Source organism: Podarcis bocagei (genome assembly GCF_964188305.1).
Source record: "Podarcis bocagei genome assembly, chromosome: 2".
NCBI classification, from domain to species: Eukaryota; Metazoa; Chordata; class Lepidosauria; order Squamata; family Lacertidae; genus Podarcis; species Podarcis bocagei.
The window spans coordinates 68,772,133-68,788,352 of NC_138126.1; the positions used below are offsets into that span (position 1 = coordinate 68,772,133).

General features: G+C 43.2%; 1 protein-coding gene across 3 annotated transcripts in view; it reads right to left on the reverse strand.

The window, feature by feature from the left end:
- The window catches only part of LOC308580010 (proton-coupled amino acid transporter 1-like), a 42,657-nt gene that overhangs the window by 25,608 nt on the left and 829 nt on the right, over positions 1–16,220 (reverse strand). For 2 of the 3 annotated variants that reach the window (XM_081181127.1, XM_081181128.1), the window contains exons 2-8: positions 11,595–11,742; positions 9,660–9,750; positions 6,642–6,730; positions 5,683–5,778; positions 4,415–4,499; positions 2,943–3,161; positions 1,638–1,736 (exon numbers count right to left, since the gene is read on the reverse strand). In XM_081181127.1, the coding sequence (XP_081037253.1) occupies positions 1,638–1,736; positions 2,943–3,161; positions 4,415–4,499; positions 5,683–5,778; positions 6,642–6,730; positions 9,660–9,750; positions 11,595–11,737 (822 nt within the window). In that variant the 5' untranslated portion in view covers positions 11,738–11,742. Of the gene's footprint in view, positions 1–1,637; positions 1,737–2,942; positions 3,162–4,414; positions 4,500–5,682; positions 5,779–6,641; positions 6,731–9,659; positions 9,751–11,594; positions 11,743–15,022; positions 15,082–16,220 lie in introns of those variants that run through there. The other variant, XM_081181129.1, reaches the window with a different exon arrangement.

A 16,220-nucleotide genomic window follows, 5' to 3' on the forward strand; every position in this document is an offset into this window, starting at 1 on the left:
ATGAAGCACAGTTGCTAAGTAACATTCCATCCAAAGCTTCAAATTCCTCCCCCTTATTCAGTGGGTCATGTTCGGATGTTCTGGGCAGCTAAAGCTACCCTTCCTGGTGTACCAATAATGAAAAGCTCAAAGTCCATCTCTAAAAGCTGTCTGAAAATCATTTTCTGCCATTCTAGCCCTTGCCAAATAAATGTAAGACACTTTTCTTGTGTTACAGGATTCAAAAAGACACACACACAAGAAGCAATCTGCAGGGACTCAAATACAACTGCTGCTTCCAGAGAATACAAGTGTACATAGGTCAGAGGAAAAAATGACTCTTCAACATTGTGTATACTGTACTGTATACACAATACAGCCCTGACCCTTGATGAATTCATAGACCAATAAGCCAATCTGCACTTCACAAAGAAAAACAGAAACAAGCAGAGATGCTCTATATAGAAGGGACTTAGAGATTTCAAAACCAAACACAAGTAATCATGGATGAAACCTACAAGTCACAAATTCATAATGTTACATGACTTAAATTGCATTTCTGCCATATATGCATGTATATGTTTTAAATATCCTGCTTTCTTTAAAAAAGAAAGAAAGAAATCTGTGGACCAATCAACAAAGATCAAAACAGCAAAGATGCAGGTCAGTTTTCCAACAGAATTTTTAGTTACTGAATTTAGATATTTCACAGTGTGTACACAGACCAACCCAAACATTGAAGTCTTTTTCACTCAAATCTACAAACGTGCAAGTCAACCAGAACAAGAGATTCTATAAATGTGCAAATCAACTACCTTTTCCAGTTAAGAACATTCCTTGCTGTTCTGATTAGATGTACTCTTTGCCTCTCAACCTCCCTACAGCGATCGTACAAACCCATTTCATACCTTCCCTCTCAACTAAACAAATATCTACTTCCTTCAGAGTCTCATAATACACCTTGCACTTTAAGCCTTTTACCACCTTTCCTGCTCTGAACCCTGGCCAATTTGTTGACATACTTCTCAACGAGAGAACTGAAAACTGAACTCAAGTTACTCCAGCTGTGACCTAGCCAGTGTTGATTAGAAGTGTACTGTTGTGAACGCAATGCTTTTTCAGCTAATGCATCGCAGAATGGCACCAGGAGCTCAGAAACAAGATCGCCACTGAACTAAATTGAAGCTAAAACCACTGCTCCATAAAAAGAGACAATTACCTGAGGAATAAAGGGAAGGATGGGAGAGATCAAACATTTCCCATTTTACCCCACTTTCCTCCAGCAAGCCAGCTCTGAAGACCACGAAAATAAAGCTATGCAGGCAAGTCAACTCACATACATCGGTTATGCGTCACAACTGCAAATACAAATTTTAAGCTAGAAAAAAACAACAACCTAAAAGTGTTTGATCCCAGTACCCCAGACCATTTTTCTGCAGGCTTATCAATAGCCTGCAAAGGGAAACATGGACTCTCTCCAAAAACTGAGGCAACAAGAAAATATCTATGACTAGAATGCATAGATTGCCATCCCATATGTTCAGCAACTGATGCCTAAGTGCTACAGGATTCACAGCACGCCAGGGAGCTGCTGCATCCAAACCCCTAATTAAATGTTTATGCAAAACAAGCCAAGCACACACAAGGGAAAGACTTACCACTCCAATGCCTTCGAAAGCAAAGATGGCTGTGCCAAAAAACAGAGGATAGGTCTTCCACTGGGACACCAGAGGCAGATGGGAAGGATCTGGGATGCCCTGGCAAAAGACAAGAGAAAAGGTCATTTATATTTGAGAGAAAAGGTCCCAAAGACTTCCTTGGGGGAGTTCCAATAGGAACATAGGAGCTGTTTCATCCCAGCTGAGACTACCGGTCCATATAGCCCAGTGCCCACAAAGGCTTTCACTGGTGCCCCCAAGCAGTTGCCCCCAGACTCTGAACTTTCATTTTTAAAGAGTGTTGTTGACCCTCCTAGGAAGCTATGGGACAAAATGTGCAGGTACCTTTTAAGCAAATTCTGTGAAAGGACAGCGAGTGTGGTGTGGCCACCTCGTATGTTTTTCCTGGTACTGAGGAATGTTCCCTGTTGTTATTAGACAGCATCTCTCTCTCTCTCTCTCTCTCTCTCTCTCTCTCTCTCTCTGTGTGTGTGTGTGTGATCAGAAGTGGAAGAGCTTGACATCAAATTCTACCCTTTGCTTGTAAAGCATCAGCTGTACCACATAGCTACTTTGTTTTTTAGCTCACCTGCTCTGAGAGGAAATGTAGAATATCTAATATTTATCTACCACTCCTACACCCTACTCACAACAGAACTAATGCAAGGAAAAGCCAACTAACATTAGAGAACTTGCCCATGTAACACTATGCTTATTCCTAAACTTGCCTAACACATTACCAATATCAGTTCTGAAACACTAGTGGTGGCTAGTCTTTTGGGATGTATTGTAGCCCGTGTGACAAAGTGTTTTGTCTCTCTCTCTCTCTCTCTCTCTCCTTGTGTTCAACCCATAGCAAAAGCATTCTGCTTCTTCCTGTACATCAGGAAAGGTGAGCCTCCAGCCCTCTAGATGTTGTTGAACTTAAAAAAATATCTAACTCTTTGCCCTTTTCCCTAAGCCAGAATTCTCCTCAAAATGCAAAAAGGCTTGGTTTTTAACCTCTTCATCTTCACCTTTCGACTGAAGCAAAACACATTTTGCTTGCCATTCTCTGTTGAAATTTAAATCATAAGCTGGTAAAGGCAGAAACCTGTCTTGTTGTTTACTTATTCTATATAGCACCATGTACATTGAGGGTGCTACATTAAAATGGAAACACTCCATCCAAGGGACTGTGCTGACCTTGGAGCTGCAGCAACCTCCTCTGATGGGTCACCTAAAATTGCAGGAGGCCTTGCAAAATGGCACCACCATTGCTACAGGGAAATTCTGAGAAGATTCCACACTGATCTTTGTACATACCCTCACAATGTACTGGTATATCATTATCAGGCTGCTCAGCATGAGAAGATTGGCCAGCATGGAGAAAATGGAAAGGAACTTGAGATTCTGGATAAAGACGAGCAATATCACAAATGGCAACAAGGACAGGATGTATAACTGGGAGCTCATGGTTGGAGCCAATAGCGAAGTTTCATTGGCACTGCAGTCGTTGGTTGTGCCATTGGCCGCAGATATCACCTAAGGATCAAGAGGAGGAGGAGGAGGAGGAGGAGGAGGAGGAGGAGGAGGAGGAGAAGAAGAAGAAGAAGAAGAAGAAGAAGAAGAAGAAGAAGAAGAAGAAGAAGAAGAAAGTTGAATAGGTGATTAACAAGCAGGTGGTTTTTGCTTGATTTGTAATACGATGCTGAGTGTGTGATTGTCAGTAAGTTAATATCTAATTCTAACTAGGGGACTATAAGGGGCTAGGAATTAGAGCAGGAGTAGCCAATGAGGTTTTGGTTGGCCATGTTGGCTGGGGCTGATAAGCAATGTAGTTCACAATATCTCAGGACGCCACTATTTCTGAGTTTTAAAGGTAAAGGTAAAGGGACCCCTGACCATTAGGTCCAGTCGCGGATGACTCTGGGGTTGCAGCACTCATCTCGCTTTACTGGCCGAGGGAGCCAGCATACAGCTTCCGGGTCATGTGGCCAGCATGACTAAGCCATTTCTGGAGAACCAGAGCAGCACACGGAAACGCCGTTTACCTTCCCACCGGAGCAGTACCTATTTATCTACTTGCACTTTGAGGTGCTTGCGAACTGCTAGGTTGGCAGGAGCAGGGACCGAGCAACGGGAGCTCATCCCGTCACAGAGATTTGAACTGCCGACCTTCTGATCGGCAAGCCCTAGGCTCTGTGGTTTAACCCACAGTGCCACCCATGTTTTACCAGTATGAAAAGGGCTTTTAAGCACCCTGACTTGCTTGGGAGCAAGGGCCTTTCCATGTGATGGCTCCAGTTGCTCTCACAAGATCTTGAGGAGTCATCTGAGCTCCCACAAGATCTCATGGGAGCATCCCAGACCCAGGGTGCAGAGAAGACCCTGCTTCCCAAGAAAGGCAAAGAACTTGTGTTTATATAATTTGTATCTGCAGGTACACAGCCACAGGGTGCCTGTTGGGTACATCACCCTATTCCAGGCCAAATACAGGGGCAACATATTATCCAACAGGTCTAAGGCAAGACCAAGCCTGATATGTAAGAGAGTCCTGAGTTTTGTATATCATAGCTAAGCCATGCATTTGTCACGAGTTAAAAGGAGAATAAGAAGGGTTGGGGTTTTTTACCAGCTAAGACAGCTCTAGTGGTAGAAACAAGTCCCTTCTCTGCCAGTCTTAGCATTTTCTACTAATTACAGCAGTAATGAAGATGCTAAGGTCTCTTAAATCCCTGAATTCTCAACTATGCTGTCTGCAGACTGAAGAACCAGTCAATTATCTATAGACTTACCTGTCTCAGATTGTCAGCTAGGAATACAAAATATACGCAGCAGAACCCCAGTTGAGTGATAATCAAGAAAAAACCAATTAGGTACCTGAAAAATAATGAATTATAGCAATTCAGTCAAAATCAGTGGTTGCCAACCTTTTTTGGCCATGCCCCACCTAAGCATATCTAAAATCCAGATCCCCCCACTCTGTGACATATAATTCTTATTATTCAAAAAGTGAACTCCTACTCACTTGGAGAAAGCCTAAAAGGCCATTAACTGTTAATAGCTCCTTCTTGAATTGCTCCTCCTTAAAAATCAAATTGCCCCCTGCTGGGCATGTGCCCCATGTTGGGAACCACAGGTCTAAATAGATAAATTCAGCATTCAGCACTAGTGTCAGAACTCCAACTTCCAGTTTTTAAAAAGCCCTCATGGTTTCAGAAATTTGAAAGCTTATTTGCCAAAAGGGACGTCAATGGCACTAGTAGATTTGTTTTTTATGTTTTCTATTATAATGATTACCAAGTTAATATATAAATGTTTTTCATATTTAGAAAGCTGATTTCATAGCAAGAACTTTGCAGAATAAAAAAATTCCTTCCAGTAGCACCTTAAAGACCAACTAAGTTAGTTCTTGGTATGAGCTTCCGTGTGCATGCACACTTCTTCAGATACACACGAAAGCTCATACCAAGAACTAACTTAGTTGGTCTTTAAGGTGCTACTGGAAGGAATTATTTTTTTTGACTATGGCAGACCAACACGGCTACCTATCTGTTTGCAGAATAAATGCAACATACCTTATCAATCATCTACCATCTGCTAAATATAGAAGATCTATACATTCTGTGCCAAACAGGCTGGTTTTTACTTACAGCTTAATGCAACTAAGTCACATAATGCTTATAATCGTTAAGCCAACAATAAAAACCATGGGGGGGGGGGACAACCATGAACTTTTGCAATGAATGAGCACCTCCCCGCTCCATGAAGGAAATATTTTAAAAGCATTGTTAAATGGAACATTTGTCTTTCCCACCACAGTCACTACCCGCCCACACACACTTAAGATGCTAAAGAGATTGAGGGGGGTCAAATCTGTGTCCTTTCAGATGTTGTCAGACTCCAACTCCCATCAGCCCAAGTGGCATAGCCAAAGCTCAGGAATGATGAGAGTTGCATCCTTCCAGATGTCGCTGTAATGCTTCCCTAGCCTCTTCCACATGCACAAGCTGCTTACACCCAGACTCACACCTCCAGCAATGCAACTAAGTTGAGCAAGTACCTTCCCCAGATGGAGTGAGCCCTAAGCCACGCAACGGGGCTGGCTTCCAGTCCATGCATCACAGCATCGCCATAATCCACAAATCGTTTCTGGTGCCTATTTGAAAAGAAAGGGGACGGAAGGACACGTGAGCAAGGAGCAAGAAGGGAGAAAACGAAGACAATTTGGAAGCCTCTCAGACTGTTTGCTGCCTGACGCTCGGCCTCAAGTCTCAATAATAAAAGTAATTTATTATTTATACCCCACCCATCTGGCTGAGTTTCCCCAGCCACTTTGGGCGGCTCCCAATCGAGTGTTAAAAACAATAAAGCATTAAGTATTAAAAACTTCCCTAAACAGGGCTGCCTTCAGATGTCTTTTAAAGATAGGATAGCTGCTTATTTCCTTCACGTCTGAAGGGAGGGCGCCACTACCCAGAAGGCCCTCTGTCTAGTTCCCTGTAACCTCACTTCTCGCAATGAGGGAACCGCCAGAAGGCCCCCGGCACTGGATCTCACTCTTGGGTGGGCTTGAGTGAGACTCAAAGAAAACTTGCCTCTCACACACTTTCATCAACTTGGTTCGTGTTATGTGTGCGTGTGTGTAAGTGGGCTTTGACAGAGAAAACCAAGTTACCTTGGGCGAGAGAGAGAGAGAGAGAGAGAGAGAGAGAGAGAGAGAGAAGCAAAAGCTGGGTGCTCTTTTTGCTTCCCCTCCTAAATATTTGTCTTGGACCCCCCTGAAACATCCCATCCAGGGATAGAAGGATCCTAAGAAGAGTTTGGTGGCAACCTACCTGAAAGCCTCTGGTACAACTAGTCTATCCAGACTGGCAGTCCTGGAAGCCAGCGTCCCCTCCCCCCCCCCCCAAGTTCCATTATGTTCAAAGAATGGAAAAGGAATACAGAGAGGGATGTCACTGACGGGCAAGGCAAATTCATGTTCTTTGAGGAATAACAGTAGTCAGAGTTTCTTCTTACTTGTTGCAGAAGTGGTGAGCACACTTAACCAGCATCTGCATGCAGTGCACCGCAATTATTCCAATCCCAAGCAAGCTGAGAGGACCCATCTAAACAGCGCAAGAAAGAGAAGAGCATTAGGAGTACACTCTTGTGGCTGAAGAGAGAAATGCAAGTTCTCATTTCAGTAAACCCAACCGTAGCCACTCGTCAGAAAGAGAAGCTCACGCTCTCCAAGAGGTTTGTTTCCGAGGGACTTACCATCACTGGGTTAACAATGATAGAATATAGCATGTGCGTGTGTTCTTGTATCTTTTAATTCTTACAACAGGAAAGGCAAAGTCATGGCCCAGGAGATGTTGCTACGACTACCATCAGCCTCAGCCACCACGGCCAATGGCCAGGGATGATGGCGTTGTAGTCCAAGGCCATATGGAGGGCCTTTGGTTTCCCATTCCTGGCTTACACACCACCTTGTGTGGCAACTTAACATTGCAGGTGAGAGGCTACCAGATCTGGCTTGCCTGGGTGGCTATGTTATCCCTCCACCATCGGAGACAGTCTGCCTCTGAAGAGCACAAATGGGGAGAGTGTTTTTGTTCACTAGTCCTACTTATGGGCTTCCCACAGGCAGCTGGTTGGCCAGTGTGGGAAGAGGAGGCTGGATTAGTCTGATCTGGCAAAGGCTCTTCTTCTTCAATACTAGTTGATGACCTAAGTCACATTTGAACTGGGACTTCCTGATCGACAACTTAGTCACTCAGCCACTATGTTGCACCAACTCTAATGGAGCATAGAGGTCTGTGTAACTGAGAGGAGCTCTGAAGATGGGCATCAAGTGGTCCAGTTACCACAGTAATCAAGAAAGGCACGGAAAGGGCCTGGTGTCTTGGCAAAGGCCATTTCCCCTCCTTATGGCACTGCTAGGTTTCACCTTTTGGGAAGACACACAGCTCAGCCTTCCACTTGCAGGAGGAAAGTCCATTTTCTGCCAGCAGTGCTGAAGAAGGACAACCACCTCCTGCTCACTGCTGGCTAGGAAGGACCCTTTGTTAGAGGCTCTTCCTACACTTCACGGGCAAACCAAGAGCAGCAGAACATCAGCAGCTCATAAGGAGAAGGAGACCGCTTGATAGATCAAGGGCTAAGGAGGAGGACTAGAACAAGGATAAGGAAGGGGGAAACGGAATCTCTTCTTAATGCGCAGGCTCTTTGCCTCACACGGTTGGGGTGGAAGGCGCATGCACCAAACGCAATCACAGAGGTGCTGGTGCTTCGAAATGGAGGCGTCTGAGGTTCCACTGTTAAGTAGAGGGGGCACTAGTTGTTTGTGCATGCCTATTGCTTTATTTAAACACAACTATATCCTGAAGAAACTCTTTTCAGTCCTATTTCACTTTTTTCACCTGAAAAAGTTCAGTTTCTTCTATTACTTCTTTGTTGGCTCCTTTTGGTTCTTGTTTTCTGCTCTGACCATTCCTCCTTGGAAACATGGCGTATGCAAAAGGCGGCTCACGATCCAGCCACGCTTAAGTGCCACTCTCAGCCAATTTCACTGGGAGAGTTTTGTACCTGCCCCGACCTTTCCACTCCCTTTTCCAAATTGCCTTGTTTGCTGGTAAGCCCATGGGTAGAGTTTGTTCTTTTTAACTCAAGTTATTTACGGTATCAAGCACTTAGGATTTAAAAACAATAAATATTACAGATTAACTTGTTTGTGGCTAAAATATTGCTAATAGCTTGTGTGTAGCTAACATAAATTCTTTTGTATACAGTATCTCGTAATATGAAATTAGAACTATTTTGATGCAACATAGCTTAATTGCAGTTTTCATCATCTTGATTATGTGTCCCTGAAGAACCTTGTTGTGTTGGAAGAATCACAGAACTGCAGAGTTGGAAGGGACCCCCAGGGATCATCTAGTCAGGCCCCCTGCAATGCAGGAATCTCAGCTAAAGCATCCATGACAGATGGACATCCAACCTCTACTGAAGAAACCTTCCAGGAACCTCTCATGGGAGTCTGTTCTACTGTCTAACAGCTCTCACTGCCAGATAGTTTCTCCTGATGTTTCATCAGAATCTAATGTTTAGCTGGAATGCTTATGCCCACATTGTGTATCCTAGAAGAAAGTTAGGGAGCATAATTTCAACACGCTTGAGGAAATTTTTTTTAGGTTATGGCCTACATACATCTAATACCCAATCAATGTTACAAAACAGAGAGTAGATCTGTTACTCAGGCTGGGCTGGGCTGCTGTTGCATAATGCACAAACAGGCACTTCCCTGCTGTTGTGGGGACTTACTAGTAGAACAGGAAGGAGAGAACCCCGATAATGTTTTTTGCTTAGATGTTTTGGATGGCTCCTTTGAAATTGCTAGAAATCAGCTCTGTGGCTGAAAGCTTCCATTTATTTAAAAGGGCGGGTAGTCTTAGTACATGCTTTCTCTGTTCTGCTTGCAGCCTGAAGCTTGCTGGAGCTTGCTAAAAGCAGTCAAGGACTACTTCCCATGCTACAACACTAATTAATGAAGAAATTGCTCCCTTGGTTTCTTTTATTCTTTCCTTTGATTCTCCCTCCCACAACGAGTGAATCGGTAACCAGATACAGGTACACAGAAAATGCACCAGCATCTCAATATACATGGTCTGATACAGAAGCCCCAAGGAAGAAAGGAAGAAAAAAGGGGGGATGGGGAGAAGTCACCCATAGATTTCATTTCACCTTTGCTATCTTGGTGATTCTTCCATGCCCACCAGAAAATGAACGTGCAGCTAACCAACTGCTAGTGATTAGATTATTATGTGACTGCGGTAGCCCAACTACGATTAGAACCGAGAGTTCAGATCTTAGGGATGATGGAAGTTGTAGTGCAAAAATATATGGAACCCCACAGGTTCCCTCTTCTGTCCTAAGCCATCAGCACACACGCCATTTGTCAAACAATGAAACCTGCAAGCTCATCTTGCCTTGTACAAAAGCTGGCTGAGAGTAACCACAGAATCTGAGCCACTGGAACAAACGCAAAAGTCTTACCACAATGCCAGCATTTTTGATGGCCAATGGGAGCCCCAGCAGGCCGGTACCAATGTTGCCTTTCAAAAGGTGTATTAAGGTTTGAAACCATCTGAGAAGAAAACAAATGGAGAGAAGGCCATCAATAACATTCAAGGGAGCATCCCTATTTCTCCCCAGTGGAGACAGTGAATTGTACATAATCTGAGAAACTATTTTCAATTGTGGTTTAAACTCCATGCAAAAGTTAAGATACAATTAAGGATTAGGATGCACTAATGGACAAGCTGAAAAACTGATTCTGTTATTAACTTAAATTTGAACTTATTTGTTTATTTCCACTCAAAAGATGCTCTAAGTGGTTAATAAAAATAAAAGGCCAACTAACATCTTTTTTATTTTTTACTTTTACTAACATATTTTATAAACTTCGTAGTAACAAAGGACCATCATGATTAAGATAATGTGGACAAAATAAAAAAGGTGAAGAAGCAGGAAAGATGGAGGTGGATTAGGTTCATTTGAAAGAAGGCAAAACAGATGAATCTTCACTAGACACTTACAAGGTTTTGATGCATTAGACAAGCCTCTCTAGAGAGGCAGCTGCATAAACCACCAAGAGAACTGAATTTTGGGGCATACAATCTTATTTCAGGTCTTACATTTAGAGCAGAATAATTCCCATTAGTCTTCTCTCACAAGGTAGAACAGAATATATGGGAGAAGACACTCTTTAAGGGTAACCCAGGCCCAAGCTTTAAGCAGTCAAACACATTTAGTGTAGCCAATGAGCAACTGCTCTCACATGCTTCTGGCAGCTGGCAGCATTCTAGACCAGCTGAGATTTCTAGAGTACAGAGAGCATGCTATAATGACATATCACAGCCTTCAGAACAACGGTCAGATCTTTCGTCTACAGCAGGGATAGTCAGCATGGTGCCTTCCAGATGCTGTTGGACTACAACTTCTATCAGCCGGCATGGACAGTGTACACGGATTATAGATGCTGTAGTCCAACATCACTTGCAGGCCATCATGTTGTCTATCTCTAGTCTGCAGGAAAGGTGAATCAACAGGTGAATCAACTGAAGCTGTAAAAACAAACTCCAGGCTGCAGGTAGGACCCAGCTCTGAAGCTTGCTCTAAGTTCTTCAACGGATTAACCAGCTGCACCTGAAACTCCTTTTGTATGGGAAAAGGGTGATAAGAACAACAGCCAGGGCAAAGAGCAAAATAACATATGATATAAGTTAGAGATGTTTCGGTCATTTTAATGAAGAACTATGAAATCAAATACTTTTTTATGGTTGGGAAGCGTTGCATTTTCTCCTGGAAGCTAACACAAATTTATTGCATTTCTCTACAGCAAAGTCTTGGTTTGCTCCTGCACATAACTGTTACTGATCAGGGACACCAAGCCTGGGACTTCAAGGAACCCAATACATAAACAGAGAGCAAAGCAAAGTAGGGCTCATTATTTTAATTGGTTTCAGTACACAGAACGTGGGCAGAGGGCAGGTTTTCCAAGTTCAGAGTAGCCCAGAGGAAGTAATGTAGATGTGCAATGCCTCTTGGAAAAAAGGTGTGCTTGCAAATCATGGAGTCCAGGGGCCACAAAATTTATAGAGCCCTGGTCTTAAATAATCTGAAACTTCACAATAACCTTGGTGGACTGAATTCATGCACCCAAGGGTCTAAGAAGTGCCCCAACAAGTGACATAACTGCTAGATGAAAGAAGAATTTGGGTTCAAGTCTGAATGCTTACTCCCAACAAACTTAGAAACTTAGCCATGCATAAGTGGTGCATATGATTACTCTCTGAGGGGTTTTTTTGTATTTATGTCCTGGATAAAGCCTTGCAATGTCCACTAATTTTATCTCTCTCGCCTCATTGAAAGCAATTTGTCTGTGCAACAGCAAGCAAAGAGATTCCGATGAAGAGCACAATCACTTACGTTGTCCCGTTTGCCTCTCCAAACCGCTGATAGGACGAGGGGCTGGAAAAGTTGCTCAAGCCCTCGGGAAGGCTACCATCCGGAGACGCTTCTGTGGAGCTGTAGTCATTGTAGTCTTCACTGCGCAACCGCCTGGTGGACATTGTGGCTGCGGGAGAAGAAGCATTAGAAACCACAGCCCCTGCCAGCTCAATGCTTCCTCCCGGGGCTGCATCCATCGCATGAGGTTTCTCTGGATGGGACATTGCTGCAGCACCGGTGCCCTGCTCTGATCCTGTGGAGCAGGAGCTGCCAGGGAGAGTTATTATATAGTGGCACACCTCCTGACCTACGCAGGAGGAGTTGCAACAGGAGCAACCTCAGAGGAGAACTCCAGATCAGAGGAGTGCTTTAGCACCAGCACTTAGCTATAATTATCACTGGAGTCAAAGAGTAACCCTGTCAAAGTCCGGGACACCCACACTTTCCCCCTGAAGGCAAAACCGAGAAAGCCACTCTTGATTTCTTCTGCCATCGCAGCTACCTTGAACGTTATCAGTATAGGTATCCAAATTTAGCTGCTGAAGTTGTGTCGGTTGCCTGTCCCCCACAATCAGAATAAGAGGCACATTAGAAGTCAGCACCTATTTCCTGAATCCTGCAATTTGCCCCTGAGTGATACTGATGAAAAACTAAAAAAGGGGGCGGGGGCTTTTTCTATCACCCAGGTTAAAGAGGTGGGCTTAGATTTCAGGAAAAAGAAAGTGTTCATGCAAAGAACTGAAAGTTTTGCTTCCTCTTCCATGCACACTGATCAACTTGGGTACAAAAGAGTTTACCCCTACCTTTTTAAAACACTGCAGTGATTAACATCAGATACAGGCTCCCACATGTTTCTAGGTTAAGCAGGTAAATCCTACAGTACTTTCACCTACAAAGACTGTGAGCTATCTCAACCTCTGCCAAGGTGATGTCCTTCAGTTGTTTCAGACTACAACTCCCATCAGCCTCAGCCAGCAAGGCCAATGGGAGCTGTTGTCCCTAAACAGAGGGGCTGATGGGAGCTGTAGTATGAAACACCTGGAAGGCACCAGATTGGCAAAGGTCAATTCAGCTATTCCTGTTCTTCCTAGACACCTCCTGTTGCTAAAATATAGCTTTCCATTGGGAAATAAAATGCAAGAAAACATAAACCGATGCTACTCAACACCTTTCCTTTTCTCTTTAGGAAATGATAACCATAGCTGTCAACTTTTCCCTTTTCTTGTGAGGAATCCTATTCAGAATAAGGGAATTTCCCTTTTAAAAAGGGAAATGTTGACAGCTATGATGATAACTGATACTCAGTCTGCAGAAGACTGGATGAAATGAAGTTCACTGTGGAGATTGAGAACTTCTTTCTTGGCTCCCCCCCCCCCCGCCAAGCTTTTATGGCTTTTGATTTCCAAGAAAACAGTTTTAGCAAGTCTGATGGTTCCTTGTGATTTTAGGAGCAACAAACTAGAAATATGTCAGTAGGCTTGATGCATATAAGTGGCATGACTAATAAGGACTAACTAAGAGGGAGGCACACCCATTGAACCTGCTTGTCGCAAAGGGGGAGCAAGACCAAAATTTGACACACACATGCCCTCATGCTGCTAAGCAAGGTGCAAGGATTTAGGAAGGAGGTGCAAGGCTCTAGCAGGGTCCTAGACCCCTCCCACCTTCTTCCCAAAAAGAAAAGTGCTTACCAGGCTTCCAGAAGGAAGTAGGAGGACTCTAGGACCTTGTCAGAGCTCTCATGCCTCCTTCCCAAAGCCCAGCACCTCCTTACCTGACTTTGGGAAGGGAGCATGAGGGCTGCCAGGGGCGTCAAATGTTGCCAAGGGCTGCCAAAAGAAGCCTAGAGAGCCACATGTTGGACTGCCTTGCTTCAGACCTACTATTCCCAGTGCTTCAAACCACAGTTTAGAGGATCAAAAACCTATTCTGTGATTCTCTGTTCTCTCCTTCCAAAGACATAAATTCTCTCCTGTTATTCAGAGTTAGTGATAAACTACAGTTTGCCATTACAGCCAAACGATAGTTTGTACAACTAGACAGAGGAAAGAATGAGAAAGTGGAATACTCATTCATGTACCACCAAATCATGGTTTTGTGTTACATCTATCTGAGGTATTGTTTAAGAAGAATTTAAAAGATTTTTTTTCTCTATTTTATGGCAATGCAGCCCATACAGTTCCATATACACATAATGTGTGGACCAAATTATTCATATATTTAATTAACAACAGTTTCTGTAGGTTCACTTCCCTTAGGTATTATAAGTTCTAATGTGACTTAAAATCTGCCAAGATTTTGGACTGCCAGGTGCAAGTTTTTTGATATTTTTTGCTGCTCTTCTGCTGGCAACTGCTTTTCTGCTGGAATTTGTCTGGCACCTATTCTGCTTTATATTAATATGTTTGTTTCACTCTTCAGCATAGGGCTATCTTGCTGTAACGCAAATTCAGTGCCAGTAGTAATTGTCTAATTTATTTATCTGGATTTCTATTCCAACAGCTCATATCTTGAACCTGAAATAGAAATGTACTACAGAACACACCTCAGAAATATGCAAGCTATGCAAATGCATAGTATAGAGATAAGTTTTCACTGTACACAGAATGGAATGGAAGTTTCAGTTTCATCATTAAATTCTCACAAAAACAATTGTTGCACCATCTTAGCTGAATTTAACATACATCCAGAATATTCCAATAACCTGCCACTGCCAAAACATATTAAACATGGAGCAATCTCAGCCTTTTCACCAAAAATGGACCCTAAACTCTATCCTTTTTTGCAATTGTAAAAGGCTACAATTTCCAACCTTTATATAACAACGCAAACCCTAGTTACACAGAGCCTAACGACTTAAACTGCAAGCTGTTGTGCACAAAGAAAATTCTTGCACAAAGTAGTCCAAGTACAGATAATTACACAGCAATAGCTGTGTACTCCCTCCTATCCCACTAGATATATCATAGCTGAAGCGGAACACTCAGCAACTAGGTATTAGAGTCTGAGTACTGCAAGGCACAGATAATCGCTCTCTTATTCTCCTATCCACCCCTGGCATAATGCCATCCTATAATTACCCCATCAATAGGTAGTGGGGTTCTTCTCTTTTGAAAACTAGCCAGGAAAACTAGCCAGGAAAAAGTCTCCTCCCCACTGATGGCATGGATTAGATTAGAGACTATGAAGTAGCAGAAAGCACAAGAGGCCAATTCCACTCAATCAGCAAGAACAGCTAGAGGAGGTGAGACCTGGAAAAGTACTGGAGGAAGGGTTACAGCCTCAGATACAAGAAGAAAAAATCACAGAACAGAGAGATCCTGAGAAGATATTGACATCATAACTGGTCATATACCTTAGTGAAAAATCAATCGTGGCAACAGTACTGTAAAAAGAAAAAAATTTACATAGCTTTGTTGTCTCCTAGGTGACTGCCTCCTCAGTACTGCAAAACAGCTGCATTATTGGTCCCAGTGCTTTTTATCTAAAAAAATGTTTAAGGGTACTCTCATTTTCCCACTCATATTGAAATACTGCCCCACAATGAGGCCAAACTTAGATTCACAAAATGTTTAGGGGTATGCGTCCCCCCAGAAAATGAAATGAAAGCAGTTCTCCAAGGTTTGGGACATTTATTTTTCCCAGTCCTACCTGGATACCATCTGAAGCTGGGATCTTCCACATACAAATGTTGGATTTGCCAGTGAGTTACGACCCCTCGCCAATTCTTTGATAATGCTGTCACTCACAGGGGCCTTCACTGAAGTGAATGCAAATATCTACTTGCCACGGAAAATCACAAGCTTGTGAATTGCTCCAGATTCTGCACTGCTTTTAATCACGACTTGGACTCTCCCTCCCCCCCCCCAACCCCTGTCCTTCCTTTAGTTTTCCCCCAATTGTGTTTACTTTGATGTCACACTACAAATTGCTATGATCCATTGCAGAGATTTCTTTTTCTTGTTTTTCTTCATTGGTCGTACTGTTAAGGATAAACCAAAACCAGCAACAGTAATAATATTTTGTAAGGAGTAAAGTAAAAAGAAAAAGAAAAAGAAAGTCTTGGAGAAGAATTGCCCATAACATACTTACATGACCACCCTTGTGTACACACAGTGCTCAAGTAGCTCCTAGAAGACAGCAGTTCAATGACAGCCCCAGTCCCTGAGGCATGCTTCCTTCCTCGCATCCTCACCTAAATTTAATTAACCTAGCAGTGTCTTCCTACTGAGCGCTGTATCCCAAGCACTTACTGCTGAGAGATATTGTCTATGAGATTTAGTTGGCACTTCAAATCCACCATATATTTTCCGCCCGCTCCAACCTCTCTGCTGGACTACATTTCTTCACGGCTTTCCCAATCTACACTGGTTCCTCAGCAAGAAAACCTTCTTTTAGCAGCTACTTCCACCTAACTTGCGTAACTACTGCAAAGTACCGGTAACTGGATTCCAGTTCTGCTATGCAACTTCCTCCACTTGGGCCCTCGCTTTCCCAAACAGAAATAACTTCTGATTAGAACATGAAAAGGACATCTCCGTGTGCAGTCATTTGCTGCGGCTACTAATTTGGACATTGCTGCGTACAGCAGCGTCCAAGCGCATT